Raw genomic sequence first — 27,146 nt, forward strand, 5'->3', positions numbered from 1 at the left:
TACCTAAAGTGAAAATAAAAGGCAATATCCCTGCTTAGAGCAGTAATAGTTAGTGCTCGATGAGGCTCTTGATTTCTCAGTTACTTTAGACATGGCTTGCATTAGATATTTCTGAATATATTCTTTATTATACACATTTTACAAGCGCAAAGCCAAGCTGAAGGCTATTGAATGTGCATTGCTCATAAAACATAATTTAATTAAATAGCTTCTGTAGACAAAACAAGAAAATGAATCAGCATATTGTTGATTTTATTAGGAAATCAAAGCAATTGCACTAATTTTAGAAAGTATACCAGACCCACCTTCAAGTGGGCTTTGGTACCTGTGGCTAAAATAAAGTGTGAAACTGGAACTTACCTTATACTGTATATTAGGCACCCCTTCATGCCCATATATCCTGTACAGCATACCTCAGCTTAAAGGACAGCCGCAAAGTAAGCTGCAAATATCATCTCCTCCATGGCTGTCACCTTTGCAAAGTGGAAACTCTCCTTTACTGAGCAGTTTAAAACATGATTTTTTGATATTTATTTAAATGCTGTCATTTTCGGAGAGGGGTATATTTAGGGTAGTTTTTTCTTTCTTTTAGTGTTCATAATATTTGTATTTATTTATGTATTTATTTTTGTATGTTTTGTTATTCGTGTACTTTCACTTTACTGATTTTTTTTTTGCTTTTAGTTTTTTTCCCTTTTTGGAAAAAAATAAATAATGAGGTTTAACAAGGGGCCATTTTTTCACCGAAGAACAGGCCCAGGATAGGTAAAGTGGTTGTAAACTCGCATAGATGAACTGTACCTATAGGTCAGCCTATAATAATTTGTTTTTGTTAATTAGATTCTGAGTCCAATAAACATAATATCTTTATAAGCATACTGTCTGGGGTCTCTCTATACTGTATTTTTGGGAGTCTTTCCCATGATCCCTACTATATGGTACTTTTTCAGTATGTTGACCCACACATATACCTATAAAATGACAAAGTCCTACTGTGACTCCCCATGAATAGGGTGAGCCACGTTGCCTCTCGTTTAGACACAAATCTATAAGGCTTAACTATAGGTACTGTAAATATCTCCTAAACGTGCACAGTTTATGAGATGTTTACTGTATATGCAGCTGATGACGTCATCGGCGCATGCGCTCTGAAGGAACGGCCACTCGTGCTGTTACTTAGACGCCCTGTGCCCTGACCGGCAGCGACATCATGCGGCTCCAGCTAGTCACACAGCCGGAGTCCGCGGATCCGGAAGGAAGACGGATGAAGATGGATGCAACCTCCAGCAGTAACAACACAACGGCGGAAGGCTTCTTTCCAGGTAAGTTTAACATAATGTGCTAGTGTGAAATGCATACTAGCACATTATGTCTATACTTTGCAGGTTTAGAAAAAAAAAACTAGCCCTTTGGTTTACTTCCTCACCTACTGTATTTTTTTAAAACTTCCAAACATAAAAACTTCATGGAAAAATGTTGTGATTTTCGGCTATGTAAGCTGCAAATATCATCTCCTCCATAGCTGCCACCTTTAGAATGCCCCTTTACTTTTCCCTTACCTTTAGTACTGGCTTGGGAGAGGGGAATATTTTTAGCCAAATTAATTTAGCGCTAAATTACCAATTTTTAGCCATCAACAAAATTTTGACTAACCTTAATTTTACTCATTAAGCTATTTATGAAAAAATATGATTAAAAAAAAAAATAAATTCATTTTTTTTTAAGGCTGAAGGTTTTTTTTGTAGTTTTTGGGGGAGGGGCATATTTAGGGTATTTTTCCACCCTCCCTTTATTCCTTTTATTTTTTTTGTCTTTTTTTCCTCTTTCCCTTCTTTGTTTTTGAGCCATGGGAATAGCAATATGAATAGGAAAAACTAGTTTTACCAATCCCAGCTTCTTTCTTTTAGTGTTCTTTGTATTTTTTTGATATATATATTTAAGTGCATTTGATTAATTGTGTACTTTCAATTTATAGTTTTTATTTTCCTTTTTGTTTTTTTGTTTTTTTGTTTTTTCTTTCTGTGAAAATAACCATTCTTTTAGTTACTTTGTATTTTACTTTATATATTTTTTAATTATTGTAAATTTTTATTAATGAATACGGAAGGTAACATGGGTATAATACAATACTTTATATTTAAATTACTAATTGCATCCATAAAAACCCCAAAAACAACCAACATGGCAAAATGTCATGATTTTTTGAGTTTTTTCAATTTTGCTCATTCATTGTACTGGCTATAAATGTGATTGGGGGACTTGCTAATCACTAGTGAGGCATTGGATTTATTGGAAGAAAGGACAGATCTGTCAACCAGGAAATATGACCCCTATCAGAACACCCCAGTTGTTGTTTGTTCATTCATGGCCAGCACCCCCTCCAGTACCACTAAATCCCTATTAAAAATTAGGGATTTCTGGGCAGTGGTGAAGCTAGATATTTCTTCACCGGGCGTAAAAGGCTCAGTTTGGCGCCCCGAGCCCACACTTTTTTGAAGCCTATTAGAGCCTCCGGCTCTAATCACGTGCTTCAAAAAAAAAAAAAAAAATCCCCTATTGGAATCGATGAATCCAGTGCCATGCATGTAGATTAGGGGCCAGATGCATGGATTGAGGGCAGCGTCCCTGCGCCCCGACGGGCCGCCACTGGTGATTGTGCAAGCAGGCAGGCACGCTATCACTATCACTGCGTTGGTTCAAGCCTCACTTCCATTGCCGATTAGGAGGGGTGCCACCTGGAAAGTAATCCAAGAAGCGAGTCTTTCACAAGGCCTGCTTCTGTGTGCTCTTCTTCCTTCCCAGCAATGACCCTCCTAAGCCGCTACTGAGGTGAAGCTTGAAATTGCCTCATTCTACAGTTATGGCTGGCTTATTAAAGCCTACCCCGCTGGTCTGTTTTTTTTTTTGTTGCTGCAGCACCCCTTCTAATCCACCATAGAGGTGAGGCTTGAAATTGCCTCATAATGCGCTGCTACTTTCTTCTGGCACAGCAGCTAAGGTTGCCACCTTTTCTTCAAGCCAAAACCCTAACATTTTAGCGGCACACAACAATTTTTTTTTGTAGTACACACTGTAGGATTGTAAAAGACCTGGGACACCTTTGAGGGCCCCAGGGTGAATAGCACAGTGGGTGAACAGTGGTTGGGGCCAAATTGCATTAACAGTGGGAGGGGATTAAAGGGACATGGTAAAATAAACCAAAAGCATTCATGTACCCATAAAATCTGCCTAAATGATTAAAACAAATGTTACTGTAGAAACATGAACTTAGCCCAAATTAAAAGTGTACAAGTTCAGCAGGGCAATGGAAGTGTCAATAGAGAAGATGTTGGTGTCAGTAGAGCAGTGGAAGGTGTCAGTAGGGCAATGGAAAGTGTCAGTAGAGCAGTGGAAGGTGTCAGTAGGGCAATGGAAGGTGTCAGCAGAGCAGTGGAAGGTGTCAGTGGGGCAATGGACGGTGTCAGTCAGTAGAGCAGTGGAAGGTGGTATTTAGTAGAATTGATCGGCTGTATTTTCCTCCTGCAGCCGCTGACAGCTGATGGAAGGGAGAGGAGGAAAAGACTGCTTTTAGATGCTGCACAAGGAGGAAAATACAGCCCGGTTCTAGTACATGCCCCCATAGTTTCAGCCCTGCAGGTACTTAGAATACACAAGACTAATAGGCAGCAGACTGACATGTAGGCATTGTTAACCACGAGTGGTCAGATCACCAGCAGAATAAAGAAACATAAAGAGAGCCACGACACTGACCACCCTGCATAGCACTGATATCAGCTCCAGTAAAAGCATCTGTACAGTACCATGGCACCAATCATCATTCACCTACAGCTTCCACTTCCAATCTGCCATGTGATAGGGGGAGGGAACATTGCAGGGAGCTCTGGGTTCCCCGAAGAACTGAGGGATGGAGCTGATCCGAGCGCTGTTGTCATTACCTGAGCTAAAAGTTCCAAAAAGCCAGGGAACTGTTTACTGTGTCATACTGCAAATGGGGGTGGACTAAATGTGTACAGATCGCTCAGTTTGCAGAGCAGTGAGTGGGGTGCATGTTTTCAAATCTAAAGGCTGTGGAGTCAGTCATGTGTATAGGGCGGCATTTACAAGCACCAATCGGCTGTATTTTCCTCCACTTGCAGCAGCTAAATATCGGCTGTTCTAGTAAAGGCCATCCCTGCTGCCTCTCCTGCAGCATGGGGACATGGGCAAGGCAGAACCCCTCCTAATGCAGCGCCTGGGGCATGTGGCCCCTGGCCCCCCTCCTATTTTTGGTCCTGCTCCTGTAACTTTCCCTACCTCTAACAGTGCAATTAGGATGATGAAGCTTTGTTATTGGCAGGGCCATGTAATTTGATATAAGAAAAGATTCTCCTCGAAGTGCATGAAATTTAATTCAAAGATTAACAAAAGACAAAACATATCTCATATTATCAGGCATCGCCTAGAACAGCCTTTTTCAACCAGGGTTTCATGGAGCCCTGCGGTGCCTTCTAGGTTGTTTCAAATTGCCCAATAATTGTCAACAAGTTGACAGGTGGAATAAAGTGGTAGTAAACCGCTAAAAAATAAAAAAACTTGCAAGACAATAGCATAATGTGTTAGTAGACCCCGTAGTGGTACCGGGTCACCACTGAGGGTGCTGAAATGTTCCCCCTCTGACGCTGTGAGTGGCCGGAGCCGCGATGATGTCACTACTTTTCCGGCACGGAGCTCTGAAGTTCCGACACGATACGTTAGACCTTCAGAGCACATGTGCTGCTAATGTCAGCGACTGCATGCCGGGTGCATATCTCCTAAATGGTGCATGTTTAGGAGATATTCATTTTACCTACAACTAAGCTTTATTATCTCTTATAATCTCCAAGCGGGAAATACAACTGCTTTAAGCCTGACTTTTTTGTTACACACATCTAAAGGTGTTTATTGTGCAGCATTACAAACTTAGGCATCATGCAGGTCAACTGTTGGCATTCTAACAAGTATAGGTTGATAAGGAGGACATCAGGCACCTGAGTATGTCCTTGTTTTCTCCTCTCCGTCAGCACTGGGGTCACATTAGCTGAATGAGGGAGAGAAACTAAGGCAGAAGAGAAACACTAGAATAATAAAAGGTGTATTTGCTTTGGAATAATAAATCACCTCCAATGTTGGGTGTCCTACATGTCATGATGCCGCTAATGCAAAGTGTTTTATGTAAAACTCTTGGTTACGTTTTAGAATGGAATGCTTTGAAATATGTATGATTTTAAAGGGTGCCTTGACTGAAAAAGATTGAGAAACGCTAATCTAGAAGTCTACTCCAGGACCATAGAACATTTTGTAGACAGGCTCTATTGACCAGGGCCAAACCTAAACTTGCTCCATTATTTTACCACCTTTCATTATTATGATGAAAAATAGGGGGATGCAAACATTTTGTCACACATCTTATAAGAGGTCTGAGAGCATTTAAATTAAATTTAGATGCAACTAAAAAGCAATTTACCTTAACTGGTGTGAAAATACCAGTAAAATGCCAATTTGGAAATTGGAACATTTTTTTGTACCCTTGCAACCAATTCGTTTCCGATGTAATCTCCTCATTCAGTTTTGAAAATGAAACATATGGCAGCAAGATATAATACTGACTGCTATGGGCAACAAATATAATTCTGACTGGATTATCAGTAATCCAAAAAGAACCATACATGCCATACCATGTTCATGGTCATTTCAGCATCTTTTACCAAGCAACAATGACACTACCATAACCATCAGCAAACATTAAGATCTTTCTAACATCAGGAAAATCATATTTTTTAATTCACTAAATATTAAATACTTGATAAATACATAATATAATGAGAAAAAAACACAGACAAGATAGCATATCATATTTATTTTAATTACTGCAAATATGAGTAATGCACAATTATAAGTAGGAACCAATTTAATTAATCAATTTACATAGAAATGTCAGAAAGAATAGTCAGTTAATGAATCACATATGATGATCAGTTGTTTCGCCATGATTGTATAGTACTTTGCCCTTTGTGTTTTTGTGTCATTACTCAAAATATCAAATACATTAAATACATACTGAGACTTATCAGGTGCTACAGAGATGCATTACACATCTCTCTTGGTTGGAGAATGGGTGATGAATGACCCCCCCTTAACACACACTTTGTACAAGTCTTAGCAAATTGAGCCGGGGATGGAAGCAAGGATATTTTTTTTTTTTTTTTTTTTTACCAAAAATCAATTTGTAGCTCTTGTAAAGTGTTAGAGAGGACACAGTCACCTGTGTGACATGGGTATGAGCTCCTGTTTCTTAAAGGTCTGTGGTCACATAGATGTATCCAACCCACCCTAAGCAGGAATGTATATTTACATTTAGAGTTGCTAGGCTATATGCAGCCTAAGCCTGACTGATAGCTCAGGTCTCTCCTAACCACTTGCCTACTGAGAACTTTCACCCCCTTCCCGACCAAGCCAATTTTCAGCTTTCAGCGCTGTCACACTTTGAATGATATTTGCGCGGTCATGCAACACTGTACCCATATTATATTTTTATCATTTTATCACATAAATAGAGCTTTCTTTTGGTGGTATTTAACCACTTCTGTTTTTTTTTTTACTAAACCAATGAAAAAAACATAAACATAACATTTTGAAAAAAAAATGTTTTCCTTAGTTTCTGTTATAAAATTTAGCAAATAAGTAATTTTTCTTCTTCACTGATGGGCACTGATGAGGCTGCATTGATGGTCACTAATAGACAGCACTAATGGGCATTGATGAGGTGGCACTGATGGGCACTGATGAGGCAGCACAGATAAGCACCACTGATGAGGCTGCACTGATGGGCACTGATAGTCTGCACTGACTGGCACTGATAGGCTTCACTGGTTGGCACTGATGATGCTGCACTGATAATCAGGGCACTGATGATCAGCGCCCCTGATTACTAGTGTGAACAATGTCCTGACGACCTTGCTGGTTAAGGGCTCTTCTTTCCTCCCACAGACACAGCATGGGAGGAAAGGAATGCCAATAACCGGCAAGTCTGTTTACATGTTATCAGCTGTGCCTGGACATAGCTGATCACATGGCAAAGGGCAGCTGTGATTGGCCCTTTACCCCGATCTGTGATCAGCTGTCTCTGAAGGACACAATGGTCACAGAGCATGCCCGATGCACACCGCAGGAGGTGCCATATTCAGGCATGGCCTTGGGAATGCAGTCTTCCCCCTGGCCTCTTGCCTGTGAAACAACAGCCTGCTGTCTGAAAAGGGTGAACATGTGAATGGATAGAGGCCTGGCTTTGAGGCCTAGAATGCTGAACAAGGGGATTGAAACACCTATGGGAGCCTAAAAGGGGTATCAGAGAATTTGGATAGAAGCTTGGTCCTTGACTGGTGTATGGTGATCTCTCCCCAAGGAGTCAGTAGCTGAACCATCCAGTGCTTGGCAGCCAAGAGTTGAAGTTACATAATGCTGGGTTGGCCAAAAGGGCCTCTATGTGTAAAGGCTGTAAGTAATTTTAATCTCACTTTTGCACATCTACTATAGATATCCTAAACCTAAGATTCTCTCTCAGGAGTTTGAATTAGATTTAAGAAACTCTTTGCTTGCTCTGAAAATTAACTTGCTCCCTTCTGTACACATCCACTACTGCCAAAGATCTAACCCTAAGGTGAAATGCTAGCTCACCCTGCCTCTGAGGCTCCTCATATACCTTTGGGGGAGAGAAGGGTGTCTTATAAGTGGCCATAATTGCAATCCAGCTCTGATCCTATGAAGCACATTAAATGCACACAACAACATTTTTGCTTTGTGCAGAAATAAATTTATTAAGAATAAGAGTATTACAGAGCTTCAGAAAATATTCAATCAAAAATTTTGTGACAAGACCAATGAACTGAAATTCTGTCATAAAGGAAATCTCTGCAGAGGGAAATATGCGAAACTACCATTGCTGACATCTCCTGAAAATATCAGTTGTCTGGGTGGCACGTTGATTTGCTGACTTCAATACTATCTGATGGAGTGCTAAAAACAAAATCAGATTGTAACATTCGATTTACATATGGCTTAGCAGTCCTTTAAAAAGTCATTCTCAACTCTGCATCAAAATTGATTGGTAATGCGATCAAAATGAATAAAGATTAAGGTGCATCCAAGGAAAGGTAAAGCCATCACCAGCACCTGTTCATACTGCCTCTTACTCTCCAATATGGGCCTCTACCAAGGAAGGTCAAACATGCAGCTTCCAATGCAATCCTGAACTGGTGTCCCTGAAGAATATTCACCATACTTTTCCTGTTGGAACAATCATTCACTGCCCATGGCTTCCTTAATTTCTCACAAATTATGTGAGGAAGAATAGAAGGAGCGTAGCATAGTGTAGCATTTGCAATATAAATGTATTAGTAAAAAGGTTGTACACTCACTTCACTGGAATCACAAACAGGCACATACATAGGAATAAAGCTGAAGTTTCCAACCAACATAATGGCAGCCGCGTCCCAATGCACGATGCGTCACACGTCATGACTCCTCCCTACGTTTTTCGTCATCAATTACATCCTCAGGGCCGCCCCTGAGGTCCATATTGGAGGGTAGGAGGCAGTGTTGTTTTGATGCAGATTTGAGAAATACTTTTTAACCGTTTTTAATAACCTTTTTAATAGTTGCCGACCGCCGCACGACTATATACTGCGGCGGTCAGCCCCGGCCAGGCAGAGTGACGTATCGGTACGTCACTCGCCTGTCACTGACTTGCGAGCCTATCGCGGGCGGGCGCGCGCCCGCCGAGGCGCGCGCCCGCCGCGGCTCGTTCACAGACAAGTCAGTGCGTGTGACCGGCGGACTCGATGTCCGCCAGTCACACTGCGATCGCTCCTGTGAAGGGAGAAAGACAGAGCGGCTTGTGTAAACAAGCTGCCTGTCAGTTCTCCCTGTGTAAAAGTGAAGATCTGTCCGTTCTACTATGTAGAACGGTTGATCTTTGCTTTTACACCAATAGGAATGTCCCTGCACAGTTAGAATCACGCCCCTAGGACACACTTAACCCCTCCCTGTCCAATAAAGTTAACCCCTTCCCTGCCAGTGTCATTTTTGCAGTAACAGTGCATATGTATAGCACTGATTACTGCAGTAATCCCCCCACTGGTACCCCCAAAAGTGTCAAAAATGTCAGTCAAGGGTCCGATCTGTCCGCCGCAATGTCGCAGTACCGAAAAAAAAATCGCAGATCGCCGCCATTACGCGTTAAAAAAAAACCACCAAAAATGACAAAAATCTTTCCCTTTGTTAGTAAACGCGATAACTTTTGTGCAAATACGCTTTTTGCGATTTTTTTTACCAAACATAGGTAGCATAAAACAAATTGGCCGAAAAATGTTAAAAAATTTTGACTTTTACTTTTTTTTTGGGGAATTTCATATAAAAAATGTGAAAAATATTGTTATTTTTGCAAAATTTACGCTCTTTTTTTGTTTATAGCGCGTGATCAAAAAATCGCACAGGTGATCAAATACCACCAAAAGAAAGCTCTGTTTGTGGGAAAAAAAGGACGTCAAATTCGTTTAGGTACAGCGTCGCACGACCGCGCAATTGTCCGTTAAAGTCACGCAGTAAAAAATCGCAAAAAAACCCCTGGTCCTTTAGCAGCCAAATCCTCCGGGGCTTAAGTGGTTAAAGTACTGTTAAGTCATATGTAAATCAAATGTTTTGTTTTTAGTGCTGCACCTATGATGTAAATGTTTTACTTATTTTGCTTTTCCAGCAATAACATGTTAGCAGCTTTTTTATTTGTTGTATTTAACCTAGCACAGCCTATTATTGTTGATTATTATCTGATGCTAAACAAAGGTTTAGGCTTCACTTTGAGTTCAATCTCAATGGCTGCATGCTTGTTCCAGGTCAGTGACTCAGAAGGTATTTAAAGTGGTTGTAAAGTCAGAAGGTTTTTTATTGTAATGCATTCTATGCATTAAGATAAAAAAAAAAAAAAAAAACTTCTGTCTGCAGCAGCCCCCCTCAGCCACCCTAATACCTGAGCCCCTCTCAACTGCAGGAGAGTCTCAGCTGCTCTCCTCATTGGACTCTCCCTCCTCATTGGTCCGCTGCTGTCCTTCAAAGTCAGTGAGCCAATGAGAAGAGAGAGGCGGCAAGGGTGGAACCATGGCTCTGTGTTTGAATGGACACACAGAGCAGTGGCTCAGCTTGGCAGGGGTTAAAAGTGCTAGCGAGGGACCCGAGAAGAGGGGAATCTGCATTGCTCTGTGCAAAACCACTACATAGAGCAGGTAAGTATAACATGTTTGTTATTTTAAAGAAAAAAACTAAAACTTTAATATCAGTTTAACTCAGAAATAGCCAACCAGTAGGGTTTTCATAAAGAGATCAGCAATGTCAGCCTTCATATTTCTCCTCATAGAGGTTTCCTTTAAAATAATTGAGCCATTAATAATACCAACAAATATATTTGTAAAAGTTTGAGAAATTTAAAAAAAGCTGGATTTACCAGTATTTAGTGATGAGCTTGGGTTCCGGCTTAGGTTTGGTCCGAACCCAAGTTTGTCCAAACCTGGAAGCTTATTATCATTACTGGGCCAATGAGCTTTGGGCAGGGTATTCTGTGCTTCGCGGCTGACATACATGTAAGGGGATACTCGTGACATATGGGCACATGGCCAATATTAGGTCAATGATGTAATTAGCATTCCGGCCCCATTGTATATGTGCAGTTGCGGCGTGGGGAATCTCCTGCCCATAGCTCATTAGCACACCAGTGACAGCTGACAAGCTCATTCTTATTGGTAAAATGAATAAAGTTTTTCATGCCTGTATTAGGATGATATATTTGTCACATGCAGCTGAGTTCCAGTTGGTAATCCCACTGAAGGATGCTGCAGTTAGCCTCTCCATAGCTTGCAATGACTGATGACGTAAAACTCAGCTGCAGTACAAATGTATCTATGATGTCAAGTCTCTCAAAAATTTCTACTCCTTAATTTTCAGATATTTGTTAAGATTATGAGCAGCTCTTCTATAAAGTATTTTTCATTTTATTTTTTTGCTTATTAGAAAGCTTATTGGTGCTTTAGGAATGACACAGTAAAGGTAACTTCACAAGGGCTTGTTCACACTTACGGCCCGTAGGAGGTGAAAAAATAGCAGAAGAGCCACAGTTTTACAACTCTCCCCTCTCGTTGCTTTGCATTAAGACCATGGAAACAATGATGCCAAGAATAATGTTTGACAGACAGTATTTAAGTAAATGTATTGCACACAGTTGCAGCATGGCGGTGCAAGTTTTTCCAGGTTAAAACAGGCAGTGAGGAGGCAATATAATGCCTCCCAGCTGTCTGCCCACCACTCTCTGAAAAGCGATATGCTTTGAAACGCTTTTTGGAGGGGAAGCAAGGCCTATCGCAAGTGTGAACGAGTCCTAAAAACAGGTCTGTTATCCGGTTCAAAAAAGAATATTAACACTTGGCCTGGTGAACTTGTGCCGTGGTGATCTGAACTTTTACAGCATGGTGAGTATCTGCAAGAAAACAAAGAATATAGTAAATTTTATTAAGCTCCTCTGCTCTTTCCACAAATTTCACTTCCAAAAAGCCTTTAAAGAATAGGATAAGGAGCTGTGAAAGAGTTTGGGTACACAGTCATGTCTACGTTCAGGACTTATGTAGGTAAACCTCCCAACTTTTTGAGATGAGAATGACAGCCTATTAGTAAAAGTATTCCGGCATAGGACACTCCCACGCCCCCATAAAGGAGAATGATGAAAACGTCTTCCTTATTACAAACTTCAACTTCCAAACACTGTATCACGTGCAAAAAAAAAGTGTTCCCACTCCCCATGGATGTGAACTCACCAGCTACTTATGCCTTCCATTCTCATGGTCGGTAAACTCGCTATGAGAATGGAAGGCATAAGTAGCTAGCGAGTTCACATCCATGGGGAGTGGGATCACTTTTTGTTTGCACGTGAGATGGTGTTTGGAAGTTGAAATACTTTATGTTATAGTGATAATAAATGCTGTTTTTTCACAGCACTACTTGTAGAGAGTGATACACTGTCATTTTCCCCTTTTTTTTTAATGCATTTATGTTTATAGTGGCAGCAGTGATAATTTGTTCACATATGGCTATTTACACCTAAATGTGAGTGGCAAGTATTGATTTCTTTTAATTTATAAGCGCTGAATTTTTTTTGGGATTATTAGTTTAAATCTACCCATGGCTAATTTGTAGTATCCCACTTGGCTGTCCCCTAAGCTGCTCCCCTACTGCTCAGCTAGGATCTCTCTCTTGGCGCCGAGGGAACCAAAGAGAACACATCCGCATACTGACCAGACAGCGGAGAGGCTAGACCAGCAGAGACACTTCAGGCAGCTCAGCACAGACTGCATCAATCATATCTGCACCACTGCCACAGGGAGACCCTCTTCTTCTTTCCACTGCTGAATCTCCAGAGGCATTCTTTGGAGAGACTGGGGGGGCACTCCTTTTTACAGCAAGAGCTCACAGCCGCACGACAGGGACTGTTGAGAGGAAACTGCCCATTGTTCACACTGCTAGCTGGAACTGAGTTACTGGAGGTAGGACATTAAGTATACTGAACCTATACCACACCTGTACTGCACTTTTACCACATGCTTGTTTACTAAAACAATTGTTATGGACCCCAGCGCTTCATAAAAGGGCCCAAATGATAGCTAGCAGAAGAATATAATAAAGGACTGCCCTCCCGTACAACCATCCTGTAAGTCCCCTTTGTTCCCTTCTCCTATTTTTTTAATTTCTATGGACAATGCAAGTTCAGTTGGTCTAGGCCTAGCATAGTCGACATCAACTGCACCAAATTCTGAGTGCACCAGTTTTAGTAAATATTCCCCTAAGTGTCATCTTATGACTAGTCCTTATTACTAATCACCCTGTATGCTAAATTGTGTTATTACCATTGTTAATCCCATTCTGTGCTGTCTTTGTCACCACCATATCAGGTGACAATATATTAAGCTTGACATTACTAACTGGTTACGTGCCTTGTTTTCTTTGATATAGTACTGCTACTGGCAGGGGCTGACTAGCAATTGCCCCCCTGTCCCCTTGCCCAGTCCTCTCCTTGCTACTGGGTAGTAAGTATTACTTTCAGTGATTTTCTGTGATATTGCATGCTTTGTACACTCAGCCTAGAGTGTCAGAATGGCTGAAGAGGTTGAGGTAAAGAACAGAGGACCCATCCTATCTAGCGGCTCCTGTAAGTGTGTACCATTACAGAGATATAGTTACTCCATCACTCTATAAAAGAGACATTTTAGGTGTTATTTGACCCCTTTCAGACTTGGAGTATAGTGATAACAAGACCATCACCACAATTTATATTCACAATCAGAATACACGAAAAAGTTACATTTGGAGGAAGGCCAGGCATTGTCCATTAGTAGGAAAATACCGCAATTGCCCTGTTGGAGCATTGAACAAGTAATGTCAATTGCTAGTTCAAGGCCAGGTTAGATTGGATTACATGATCTAAAAGCCTCCAACTATTGGACTGCCATTTCCTCCAGAATGATTGATTTGGTAGGAGGCATGCTACGTTTATACACTTGTTTCCAAATCATGTGATATAGACCATCTCAACAATTGCTCCAAAGTCAGTCCAAATCTATGCTCCATTGTCCTACCCCCAGCATGGGTTTTAGTACCTAGAAGTTCATTTGTTTTGCTGATTTGTATAAAGAAATGTCATACTTTACTGTAAACGTGGTCCAAACATTGTTATCAAGGTACTCCGAGTTTGAAAAAGTATTGGATACAAGCACAATTTTTAATAAACATAGTTTGTGCTTTGGTATACTTTCCATCTGCTGGCTATTTTATTTTTATTTAGCATAGCTACTACATGGGGCACCTATAAATAAAAAAGAATTGGACACCCTTGTCTTGGTCAAGGACAGAATGTTGCATTTTTTCTCATTTCTCTGTTTGTCTTTTGTAAAACAATTTGTTTAGAAGGCTATATTTATTATCTTACCAGTACTGTTGTTACGAACAGGAGCACTGTGGGGGAAAAAAAGAGGATTATTATTCATTTTATCATTATTAGAATTCAAAGTAAAATGATTTACTAAAAAATTGCACAAGTTTATAGACAAAATGAACCCATTTGCCAAAATATGGGCATTGAGTAAACATACCAGGGCAGTGTTCAGTCTGGTGGTAGGTGTGAGATATTTAGAGAATTCTTTTGGCTGCACCCACAAGTGATTGTAAAGCCATATTTTTTTTGAATATTAATAATTATAAACAAAACGTGTTATACTAACCTGCTCTATGCAATGGTTTTGCACAGAGCAGCCTCGATCCCCCTCTTCTCAGATTCCCCGTGGAACTCCTGGCTCCTCTCCCCTGCCGAGTGCTCACCACAGGAAGCCAATTACTATGGGGGACATGCGTGTGGGCTTACTCCCAAGCCAATGGACACACCTAGTGCTCCACAGCCCCACCCCCCTCTCGCTTCTCACTGGCTTTGATTGACAGTAGTGGGAACCAATGGCTCTGAGTATTATGAGGATCGAGAGAGCCAAGAGAGCGACTGCTCTTGTGCACATCCCTGGATCGAGATCGGGCTCAGGTAAGTATAAGGTGGTGGGAGGGAGGGGGCAGGGGGGGAGCAGAACACATAAGGTTTTTTACCTTAATGCAGAGAAAGCGTTAAGGAAAAAAGAACCTTCAGCTTTAGAACCACTTTTACACTTACAGAATATAGCAGTAGATGACAACTAGTACAGAAAAATGTAAGAGAGTTTTGAGGATGGCCATGGGGGGATTCATTGATCACGTTATTAGATTGAGATATAAGGATAACATGTCCAGCTGCTTGAACAGTTGTTTAGTGAGTGTCCTGAAGATTATAAAACAATTTTTAGAACTATTTTAGGTTTACATGTCTTATTTTACCATATAAAAAATATCCTAATTGGAAGATTTGCCCTCTTTTTTTTCTGGTGACTAGGGATAATCGAACTTTTGAAAAGTTCGGTTCGACCAGAACACCCGAATTTCCCAAAAGTTTGGTTTGGATTCCAGAACCCCATTGAAATCAATGGGACTCAAACTTCTGGAATCAAAAAACACAATTTTGAAGCCCTAAAACCCAATAAATGCCCCTAAAAAGTGCCTAGGGTTCTGGATCATGCCCCAGGGACTATGAATCAGGCAAAAAAAAGTTCTTAAAAATTGTCGTTTTTGATATATATATATATATATATAGATATATATATATATATATCTATATATATATATATATATCAAAAACGACAATTTATGTATACCCCTAACCCAGAATCTGCATAGTGGGGTCACCCTGACATGGCAGAGTTCGGTCACCCTGACATGGCAGCGTCAGTTCACCCTTAACTACACTACGGTCACCCTGACATGGCAGAGTCAGTTCACCCTTAACTAACTACAGTCACCCTGACATGGCAGCGTCAGTTCACCCTAAACTACACTACGGTCACTCTGACATGGCAGAGTCAGTTCACCCTAAACTACACTACAGTCACCCTGACATGGCAGAGTCAGGTCACCCTAAAATACACTACGGTCACCCTGACACTTAAAGCTATCCCTACAAAAACGAGATTTTTGAATCTAACTATAGTGGTATATAGTACCTTAACTACACTGCATATCCCTTTCCTCACACTAATAATTGCAAAATGACACTGGAGCAACACAAATGCTTCCACTCTCTTCCACAGGCTCTGTATTACAGTGCTAGAGTTTTGGCGGGGCTATGTTATATACTGGGGGGCGTATGGGGGTGTATTCACTCCTCATTGGGCTCTGGACCCCGTAGTCACTCCAATCACATTTTACTGATGTTTCTGGGCCAATCATGGGCTTTTAAAGCCCAGTTCCTGTCCCATTGCATTTTGGGCGGTTCTGGTGGCCAAATTCCGAACTTTTACCGCAAAAAGTTCGGAATTCGGCCGAATTTCCAACACCCAATGTTCGGGTCGAACCGATGGTCAACCCGAACCGTTCGATCATCCCTACTGGTGACAACTCAAAATTTGTGTAGCCAGGTGCTTGGCTAAGAATGGAGAGTGAGTGAAACACAGTCACTCTCTGTAGTTGCTGCTCTGCGGTGCTGAACTGGTTAATAGCTACTGTATATTAGCAAGAGGAGGGAGCTGCTGAGCAGGAAGAGTTCCATAGACTTAGGCAGCGCTGCATTGTGTGAACTTTAGTTCAGAGGAGAGAGACTCTACTCTAGTCAAGAGCTTTTGAACTGCATTTCCCAGAGTAAGATTGCCAGGAGGAGTTTCCCCTTCTTCTACATTTTCTCATTCTGAGGAGGACGCATATTCCTTCTTGCCATGAGGGAACATGGAGAGTACACATTGCTGTCCAATGTTTACCACCACTGCTGTACAACAGTGGCCTGAGCAGAATACAGAGTGCTTGGTTCAGAGACACCTGGGTGTAGAGCAGAGAGTGGGCTAACTGCTGTGTGTGACTGGATGGGTAGCTGCAATATTACTTGGACTAGTAAGCTGCTGCAGTGGGGATTTACTATCTCCTACTAGAAACATAGAAACATAGAATGTGTCGGCAGATAAGAACCATTTGGCCCATCTAGTCTGCCCAATATATCTGAATCCTATGAATAGTCCCTGGCCCTATCTTATATGAAGGATAGCCTTATGCCTATCCCATGCATGCTTAAACTCCTTCACTGTATTTGCAGCTACCACTTCTGCAGGAAGGTTGAGAGACTGAGACCTTTAGGAACTGACCATACAGCCATCTGGTAGGCTTTTTTTCTGTCTGCAGGCTTGACTGGGACTATTCTCACATGCACCAATGAAACAACTGGGGCCCAATGCTTGCCGGCTGAAGGTGAAGGACTAAAGATTCCCTTTACAGCTGCTACACAGAGAGCTTTCCCTATTGCTTATACTAAGAGGTACTTCTCAGAGGACATTGCACTATATCCTAGATTTTCTCCTAGAGTGCACTCTATACTATGTATAGCAATATTATTCACATTGCAGTTACTACATATATGCACAGTTTATGGTTGAATTTTGCTGATTCCCTTTTGCTGCTAATTCATGAGTTTATCACACTCTAGTTATACAGAACTATTTTCTAAGTTATCTTGGCATACTGATTATACTGTCTAGTGGACTGTGTCCAAATCTACCTTCTGTGTGTTCATGTGTACTCAAACCACCATTTATTCTAACCTGTACCAATAAATTGATTTAATTTACCACTAAATAGTCCTGTGTCTATTCCTTGGTACTAATTCACAGCCATGTTAAAGGTATCTATACTCATGTTCCTATAAGTTCTTGCAGTAACTTTCACTCAACCAGGTATGTGAGAGGGGCTAAGGTCATTCTTGGAATTAAGGCATGGAGCAGAGAACCCAAATTACAAAGCAGCAAATGTGGGTAGCAGTACATTTGGATCTCCCATTACTCCCTGTTTCTGTTACAATGGCACCTAGAAATAACAGAGAGGGTACAACTCCCCAACAGGTACAAATACCACAATAAAACCTGACAGGGATGCTAATTCTTCTTGGCCTCTGCATATATATTTTTATACTACCAGGTTTATACTACCGAATGGTTTTCCAGTTGTTTTTCATTTATTGTTATTTTGGTAATTATTTTGCTATACATACTGGATCTCATGTCCTTCTAGAAGATTTTTATATGTGGCAATCTCCATCTCCAAGTGATTCTTTTGGTCCATGAGGATTTTATAAGCAGTGTTTTGTTTTTCCAGGTCGAATCGTATTTGCCCCAGCTCTGACTCCAGGTTGTTAATCATACATTGTAACTGGGCCAGCTGAGATTGGTAAGTGGCTTCTGTTTCGGCCAATGAGTCCTCTAGAGCTGATTTCTGAAAAATATTGAACATAATTTTAAGCCCAAGAAGTATTGAACTATGATTGATGTTAATCTTTTGCAAATTGAAGTTCAAATGTACAATTTTACAAATAATCTGTTATTTTATATTATAAATATTCTGGATGCTAATCTTCAAATGATGTGTCCTTTCTACACTGCCACTGAAAAAATAAAATAAAAAAATATATCCCAAAAAGTCTTACTTACCACACTTAATTGGCTTTGAAGCTCAATTTCCAATGTTTGCAGGCTGCGTTTCAACTCAATAAGGTCACTAGAAACTGACTGCAACTGTTCAGCTCCGAACACCACATCACGGTTCAGTTCTTCAATCTGAAAATTGTATGTGAAAATGATAAGTATAGGTTTGAACCAGCTTTAAGCTACCAATAAATTCATATAGTTTACAAAAGAATGTTGTGTCAGTAACATCTTTAAAAACATAGGTAGAAACATAGAAGAGTGATGACAGGAAAAACCAAGTGGTTCATTGAATCAGCCCCTGTTTAATATTTGGGTTTTTTATTTTTATTGTTTTTTGTACATAAGCATTGACATACACTATATTGTCAAAAGTATTGGGATGCCTGCCTTTACACGAAATATGAACTTCAATGGCGTCCGTAGGGTTCAATGTTGAGTTGGCCCACCCTTTGCAGCTATAACAGCTTCAACTCCTCTGGGAACGCTTTCCACAAGGTTTAGGAGTGTGTCTATGGGAATGTTTGACCTCCACCCAATAGAACACCTTTGGTATGAATTAGAGGGGAGACTGCGAGCCAGGCTTTCTTGTCCAACATTAGTGCCAGACCACACAAAAACTTCATTGAATTTCTTCAATGAAAAACTAGAAAAACTTCTAATAAAATGGTCAACCATTCCCATAGACACACTCCTAAACTTTGTGGACAGCCTTCCCAGAAGAGTTGAAGCTTTTATAGCTGCAAAGGGTGAGCCAACTCAATATTCAACCCTACGGACTAAGACTGGGATGTCATTAAAGTTCATGTGCGTGTAAAGGCAGGTGCCCCAATACTTTTGACAATATAGTGTATGTTTATCCCAAGCATGTTTGAATTCATTTACTGGTGACTAACTCACTACCTCTGCTGGAATCCCATGCATCAGTTACTCTTTCGTACAAATAATATAAAAAAAAATAATAATAATATAGGCCAGGGTTTCTCAACCAGGGTTCAGTGGAACCTTAGGGTTCCTCTTGAGGTTGCTAGGGGTTCCTTGAGCAATGGGCAATTTCTGCCTCTCAGATAAGTTCCCAATGACACCATTGTTCCTTTTAGCTATCGGTAAGGGGGTAATTCCTCCCAGTGGTGACAATAGTAAGGAGCATTCTTCCCACTGACTATCACACTAATCTGTCATGAGTTGTAGATTTTTAATTTTTAGCAGGGGTTCCCCGAGACCAGAAATTTATTTCAAGGGTTCCTTTGTGTTGAAATGTTTGGGAAAGGCTGATATAGGCTATTCCTGAACTTTCTACTTGCTAGTTTCAGGTCATACCCCTTTGCTCCTCCTTCCCTTTTTTCCTCAAGGTTGTCTATTTTAGGTTTCTCTACACTCTCCTCTAATATATCGTATCCCTATGACCTTTCACATTTTGTTGCCCATCTCAGTACTAGCTCTATGGTATCAATATATGTTTGTAAATGTGGTCTCCAGAACTGGACACAACATTCTAAATTAGGTCTGCTAAAGCCTTATACACTAGATTGAGGATCTCCTTCCTCCTAGTTCTGATACCACTAGTGATGCATCCCAGAATTTAAATTGCTTTCCATGCTTCCTGGCCAAACTGCTCATTTTGCAATCATCTGAAATTAGCATCTCAAACTCTTTCAAATCGTTTTCTTGTTTAGCTTTCACCAACACTGTAGCCTCAATATTATATTCTAAAACAGGATCTCCTTAAGATTGTTATTTTGGAAAACAGTTCATGTGCAGTTCTGTAAAAGAGAGTTGGGCAAATGGCAATAACATGACAAGATAGTTCAGTTGTGCCAACAGTACATTGATATAAATATATAGCGATATGAGAAAAAAAACTACATGCTAAAGTTAGACGCCAGCCTTTTTTAGGTAAACTGGTTACCTTTTAAAATTTAAAAAATGTGAATAACAATAGTAAACCAATCACATAGTAAGAAAAAAGTTAAGACATCCCCAAACTTGGGTGCCAGCCACTTATCCTAGGTCAGATTCTTGCTTCATACTCTTTGTTGGAACGTAATTTAAAATATTGATATGGGGTCATTTTTAAGGTTCTCTTCAGCAGTGAGCAACAGGAAAGTTTGCTTGTACCCCATCAATTCTTTAGCTATACCCTTGGCCCAGGTTACTGTACTTATGGAATTCATGCCAAGAAACTTAAGTAATATAATTTTGAGTCCCCACATCATTTCATGGTGGTCCCAGTCCTGTTAAATGTAGATAGGGCTTTTCCCAATAGTACTGTGATATTAATAATTTGCTGAAAGCAGGTCTATCTTAAAAATAAGTGCTTAGAAGTCCCATTATGTACAGTAATCAGGGTCAGGTACAAGTCAATAACACTATTTCTAGCTCACTTTAAATTAAAGCAACCAGTAGGCAGAGGAAAACATTGGAACCTTCTATTTAAATGCTGCAAAATGTCTTAGCTCCTATTAAAGTAGATCAAAAACCCTAAGTAAACAACATATAATTTGTAGTAAAGTGTAGCATAAGAAATTGCCATATTTTTTTCTCTAAAATATTGTTTACACCTATTTTCATCTTTGAAATCTCAGCACTGCTCATCTCCTCCAGCCACTTCATGTGTACAAACATGCACTCTTGCAATGTAATCCCATGTCATTTATAGGAGCAAGTTTCCTGATAGTGATAGCGGTAAAAAGACTGGGACAGAGTGTTGTCATCCACTGATGGGAAGTGCCTGAACAAGGACTATCTTGACAGGATTAATGGGTATAAATAACATTTTTAATAAAAACTGCAGATTTAAAAATAATTTAAAACATTAAAAAATAGGAAACAAGTGTCCTTTACTCAGAGAGGCCTTTGTTTGTCCACTCTCATACGATAAATATTAGAGTAAACACATTTCTAATCTGGTAATTATAATATTTTTATTTCTGTTTTTTATATCTAAGATACATTCTTTAAAAAATGGAGTTACCTGACAGTTCGTACTTATATGACAGGAATTACCTAGTTCTGTTGTTCCATTTACCTCTACACCAGTTGTTATACTCTCGCATTGTTCGTATTGTATAATCTTTGTTAAACCTACTGATTGTACCAAGATTGATGCAAACCTATGTACTATGTAATGTACATCGCACCCTTCCCCTCCCCCCCTTTTTTCTCTGTCCCCCCCCCTCCCGTGTACTTTGTTATGTTTTACTTGTGTTTCTGAAATTTCAATAAAAACCATTGAAAGTAAAAAAATGGAGTTACCCTTGTAAGGAAGATATCCTCAACCTCTTTGAGGTTTCTCTCCATTAGGTTTTCATACTCCTGTCGAATCTCAGACAAGGTTTTGTTCAAATCTTTACATGGAGCAGCGTTGACTTCTACGCTGACTCTAGCACCCAACTGGGTGCGCAGACAGTTGACCTCCTGTAAAAAAGAAGAATAAATGAGTATGGTACAAAGGATATTATTATTAGTCTGTTTCCCAGAAGATCTTATTTTTCTTCACCTCTTGGTGAGTCTTCTTCAGATCTTGGAGCTCCTCTTGAAGGTTGCAGACCTGCATTTGAAGATCATCTATCTCCATGTTCAGTCTCTCTATGACTCTGTGGAGACCCTTGACATCAGCCTCAATGCTATTTCTTAGATTAAGCTCCAATTCATATCTGAAGAAAAAGAAGATACAAAGTATTGTATGTAAATAAGTTGTCAGGATTCAGTGGCAAAGATAACCACATCTATGTAGCTACATGAGTAATCTGAGACTAGGGAATACCAAATATGCAAGGAAGGGGGGATTCAGGAATAGGTACAGAAACAAGGGGAACAGAAATAAGGCTAGATCAAGAGCAGGATAAACTGGCATACAGTATCTGGCAGCAGAGGTGTAACTAGAACCTTCAGGGCCCTGATACAAGAAACATTGAAAGAACCTCCCTGACCCACCCATCGGTCTCAGGGCCCTTTCTGGTCCTGCCGCCCTCCCCACTGATCCCAGTCCCTTTACTCCTCTGGCGCGGCCCTTTATTCTGGTCCCGCAGCGGGACTCTTTTACATGTTCTGTAGTGGGCCCCCTTCCTACCCTCTTGGGGACCCCCCCCCCATGGTGGCAGAAAGCAAGAGATATGTCACCAGCACACTAGGGAACTCCATATAAGGGTCCAACACAGTGGCTGAACTAGCAGGGTTTCAAAGGTCGCTCTTGCGACCGGGCCCTGGCATTTCGCCACTGTGGGGGTTCCCGCTCTCCTTTTGTTGCCCTTCTCCTGCTATTGCCATTGCTGGTCTGGAATCTCTGTCTCTATGGCAGTGGTGGCAGTCTATCAGGACCCAGTGCTGGTTACATTATGGGGCTGATGGGTGCATGCGGGGGAGGGCCGGCACTATTAGTTGTAGACAGCTGAGCCCCCTCCAGTCACCTAAGAACAGTAACTCTGCATAGCCTTCTCTGTTGGCATGCCAATCAGGATGTAATCTGGGTGATGCTCCCAGTCGGATCAAATAAACACAGCTTTTTAAGAATCAAGTTTACAATCACATATCTATCAACTATATGTTCAGCAGCCATGTGGGCTCCATGCTAGTAAGGTGGGGGCTTTGATCAACAAAACCACTATCATATTCATTATTAGATCAACTGGGAGCATCACCTGGATTGCACCCCGATCTGCATGCCAACAGAGAAGGCTATGCCGCTTTTCTACTGCTAGGCTACCTGCAGGAGGGCTCAGTTGTCTACAACCAATTGCACTGGCCCTCCCACGCATTTGCCGATCAGCCCCATAAAGTAACCAGCACTGGGTCCTACGGTGCTACTGCTGCTGCCATGTAGACAGTAGTCCAGTGAACCACAGTGCCACCAGCAGGTGAACCAGGTTCTGACACAAGCTTACTTTATTACATACTGCAAGACATATATGGGAACAACAGTGCACAGTAAGCCAAAGCAAGCCATTTTTCAATAGCCACTCCAAGCCACTAAATAATGACCTGGTATGTTCCTGTACTTGTAGAAAATATACTTAGAATGAAAAGAAAAACTAATGCTACCACCAATTCTAAGGGCTAGAACACTTCATAGTTTTCATTTTTGTTCTTAGGTTTTAATAAATTTTAATATATCACACTCACATATTTTTTAAAATTATGCGCAGGCTATATTAACTCAGAATACGTAGATTTTTTGGGACCTAGACGGCTAATAACAAGTCCTCTGCAATACAGGCTACATAAGGTGCTTGTTCTTACTAATTCAGGTGCTTTCTATTGTCCTGATTCTCTTCAGAAACTTTAAGTAAAGGGGTACAAAAGGGACCCCCCCCATTTTGCACTAGATTCTTCAGGAACAAATTGCATGACCATATTGCTGTCTAATGGTTGAGGGGAAGGGGATATGCCTAGCCCTGTGTTAATTTGGACTTAAAAAAAGTCTATACTTATATATGCAGTGGTCTCTGAGATCAGGGCCATGGAGGAGCATAGTGACGATAACAGCAGGTACCTTATACCACCTTACTGAGGAGTGGGCTTGTTCATTTTTATAGTTTGTGTAAATATATACTGGATGTATATACTGGATATATATATTTTCTATTATTAATACATAAATATGCAAATACTGTAGTAACTGTTTTTTTTATATACTTACTTGTTCCTTAAGTCATCCGCTGTCAGTTTGGCATTGTCCATATCCAAAAACACTTCTGCATTTTGTTTATAGGCTACAGGGATCTGTGGATAATGTAGGATGTTAGTATTAGGAACATTCATATCTGATCTGTATTTGACTTTCTGTGATGTGTCATCCCAGCACAAATGAAAAAAAAATTCATCAAATATAGTAATAGTAAAAAATTCAGGTCTGAGCATGTAAGCCCTTTACAAGATAACTCTTAGTAACTGGGGACAAAAAAAAAAAGGAAAATGTATTGAAATATATTTTTCAGCTCAGAGCTTACAAAGGAAAATGAGTATGCTCAAGTCCTTAATGGGGTAAAATTGAAATAGCCCCAAAATAACCATAATGTCTCAAAAGTGTTATGATCCAGAAACATTTAAACAAAATAAAATCAATTAAAACACCTGGACCAGATGGCTTACATCTATGTCGTTTAGAGCTTTCTTATTTCAAAACCAGTGTTTCCATTTTCAGAGACTCTTTAATGACAGTACCACTATTTCTCTCAGTGAGATACAAAAATTAGGTTGGCTTTTTGGCCAGCATCCACTCATAAATATCAATGTCAGGTGGTCTTCCTATTCAACAATGATCCTTTTAAAGGGTTCTGTAATTTACTGGTTCACAATGAATATTTAAAGTGTATGTATAGCCCAACCTTTTCTTTTTATAACCATATTTTGGATAGTATAGGGGAGGATTAAAACACCTGTCAATGTTTTTTTTGCTGTTTATCTCCCATTCAGGGGATTACCCTTCACTTTCTCCTAGAGATGCAACAGGACGTTAGAGGAAATCTCTACCAAGTGCGAAGAGTTCTCCCCTTAGATAATGGCCAGAGAAACAGGTATCCCAGTTGGAGGATTTTCCTTCATCTCTTGTTCTAGTGACAACTGTAAAATTTTGGATTTTCTATTGCTTTCTGTAATTCTTCCCACTGAGAACAGATACAGCAGAAAATCTTGATAGGGGCCCGTATCCATTCAACCCTATCCAAAACTTAAATAAAATATTTCGGCTATGAAAAAACCTTAATCAGAGCAAGTTGAAAAATGAAAGACTAACCTCCTTTTCTGTCTACATAATGTCTATGAAGTGGTACACATAAACAATCCATAATAATTTATTTTGAAAATATTTAAAAAATCCTTAGAAATCTAGTTAATGATGGTTTTGTAGTATTTTTAAGGTGTATTTTTTTTTAAATAAAATAAATATTTTTTATCAGCAATAAAGCTTGTGAAATGCTTCTCTTCCACTGAGGAAAGAAATACCATATTTGTTGAGCTTTGCAATGTTAAAAATAAATTAAGTATTCCGATAATTTTAGTATAGTTTATTACATAATAAAAATGATTGTTTCTATGATGACAATAATTAAATACAACCCTATATCTATAGCTGTTTCAAAGCAGTTGGTAAAATTCTTTACTTATGGATAACTAATGGTTGAGACCCCAAAAACCCCTTTAAAATAATAAAAAAATAAAAATAAAACACCATTTTCAGAGTACTGAAAGCAACTCCAGAAGCATCAATTGCTGCTGTATTATCAGAACTTTTAGGCTTCTGATGGAACCCCCCAAAACTAAGAGAGTCCCCAATACCTTAATTTACTATATACTGAAGGTACCTCCAGGTGTCTCTAGTCCCATTTTTTACATGACACAAAAACTATGACATGTAGCTAGCCACTCTATATATTCGAGAGTTGGTCAACCATTATCTGCAGTCCCAATTTGACTGTCAGTGTGCCTTAATGCTTAGGGTCCAAGGAACACTGCAGAAAAAGTGACTGGAGACTCAGGCAGCAGTAGCAGGTGCTTTCAGCACATGGTTTTGGAATCAACACACAGCTGAATTTCCTTCCAGGACCACCACTGATGGACAATCAAGTTAATTCACAGGAAGTTTCCTTTTCTCCTAAATTATATAATACTGAAGTATGAATGTGCTTCAAAAATGTGTTGGATTCACTTTTTTTAAAAAATTCATTTAACAGGCCAAGCTGTCCAGCAAAGTGGCAGTTACATTGAATGAAATAAACCATATAGCATATTGATTATTTAATAAGTATAATAAATGCATCAGGCTGTGCATCTTCAGATTGCAAAGATATTTTGATGGGCAGAGAAACTTTAGCCTACAGAATCTTTGTCTCAAAATGACTACTGAATGTTACCAGATTTTAGACAGCTAAAGATTTTTTTTCATAGAAGGATGACCTAGGGTACTGAAGCATTGGCAAGATGTAAAACAAAAACTCTAAACAGACATTGTCTGTCTCTTTTTTTGTGTTTCAATTCTAACTTTCTGAATATAACTAAATTATACCTTTACGTTTTTCTTTTACATAGATATTACTGATAATATTACAGCTAATGAATAAATGCTTCCACCAAAATCAACAATGTCATTTCCAAAAATCACATTTCATAAACATTGTCAAAAGGTTACCTGATTCTGGAGCTCCTGGATGGTCCTGTAGTACTTGCTGCAGTCTGGTAGACCATCAGGCTCATTCTTCTCAAACCACTCCCTAATATTCCTCTCCAGCTGACCATTTTTTTGTTCCAAGGAGCATACTTTTTCCAAGTATGTGGCCAGTCGGTTATTCAGTAGCTGCATTGTCTCTTTCTCATTAAAGCAAAAAGGACTATCATTCTTGAAAACAGCATGAGCACTTTGGTGGATGAAGTGATTTCCATGACTGTAACCATGAACAGACCCAAAGCTGTGGCCATGAGAAAAATGTCTAGAGATACTAATGCCTTTTCCACCAGATCCACCATGGACACTGGGAGCTCTAATGTGTCTTCCATGCTGGGCTTGATGATGACCTCCATGGTAGGAAACAGCGGATCCCTTTTGATGGGCAGTATTGTTGTGAATGGATATTTGTTTTTTTCCTTGGGTGGATCCAGAGTGAGCTTGCTTGACAGTTTGGTTCATGGTGATGGTAAAACAAGACTGTGATAGTTGCACACTTGGTGGAGTAGTTACACTGCTGCCTGAGTTTGGAAATATAGCTGATCCTTGCTGGTGGGTAACTTTTATACAACCTTAGAGGCGTCATTGAATGAATGTCATTTTATGGACTTTTAACAGGCTTCCATTAGGGTGGGAATGTGGTTGTACAGTCACTAATGAAAAGACCATTGTTATGTAATCATACAGTGCAACGGGTCACACCCTGGACATTTGACTGACAAGTTATTGTAATCATTAGATCTTTAATGCCAAATAAATCCACAATAAAATCGTTAACCGTAGACTTAAATGGATGGCTCAGACACATTATTCTCTAATGAATATTTTTTAAATGTATATTATCTATTTAT

The 27,146-nt window shown here is 40.0% G+C and overlaps 1 protein-coding gene across 1 annotated transcript; it reads right to left on the bottom strand.

Annotated features, from left to right (window-relative positions):
- Positions 1-11,474: 11,474 nt before the first annotated feature.
- Positions 11,475-26,757, bottom strand: LOC309566826 (keratin, type I cytoskeletal 19-like; the record flags this gene model as incomplete). Its single annotated transcript, XM_082272143.1, has 8 exons — positions 11,475-11,536; positions 14,036-14,061; positions 17,708-17,928; positions 18,144-18,269; positions 21,393-21,554; positions 21,637-21,793; positions 23,776-23,858; positions 26,263-26,757. 8 exons carry the CDS (start codon positions 26,755-26,757, stop codon positions 11,475-11,477), a joined length of 1,332 nt encoding a protein of 443 aa, XP_082128269.1.
- Between the last annotated feature and the right edge of the window lie 389 nt (positions 26,758-27,146).

This window comes from Pelophylax lessonae (assembly GCF_965119305.1).
Source record: "Pelophylax lessonae genome assembly, chromosome: 11".
NCBI lineage: Eukaryota > Metazoa > Chordata > Amphibia > Anura > Ranidae > Pelophylax > Pelophylax lessonae.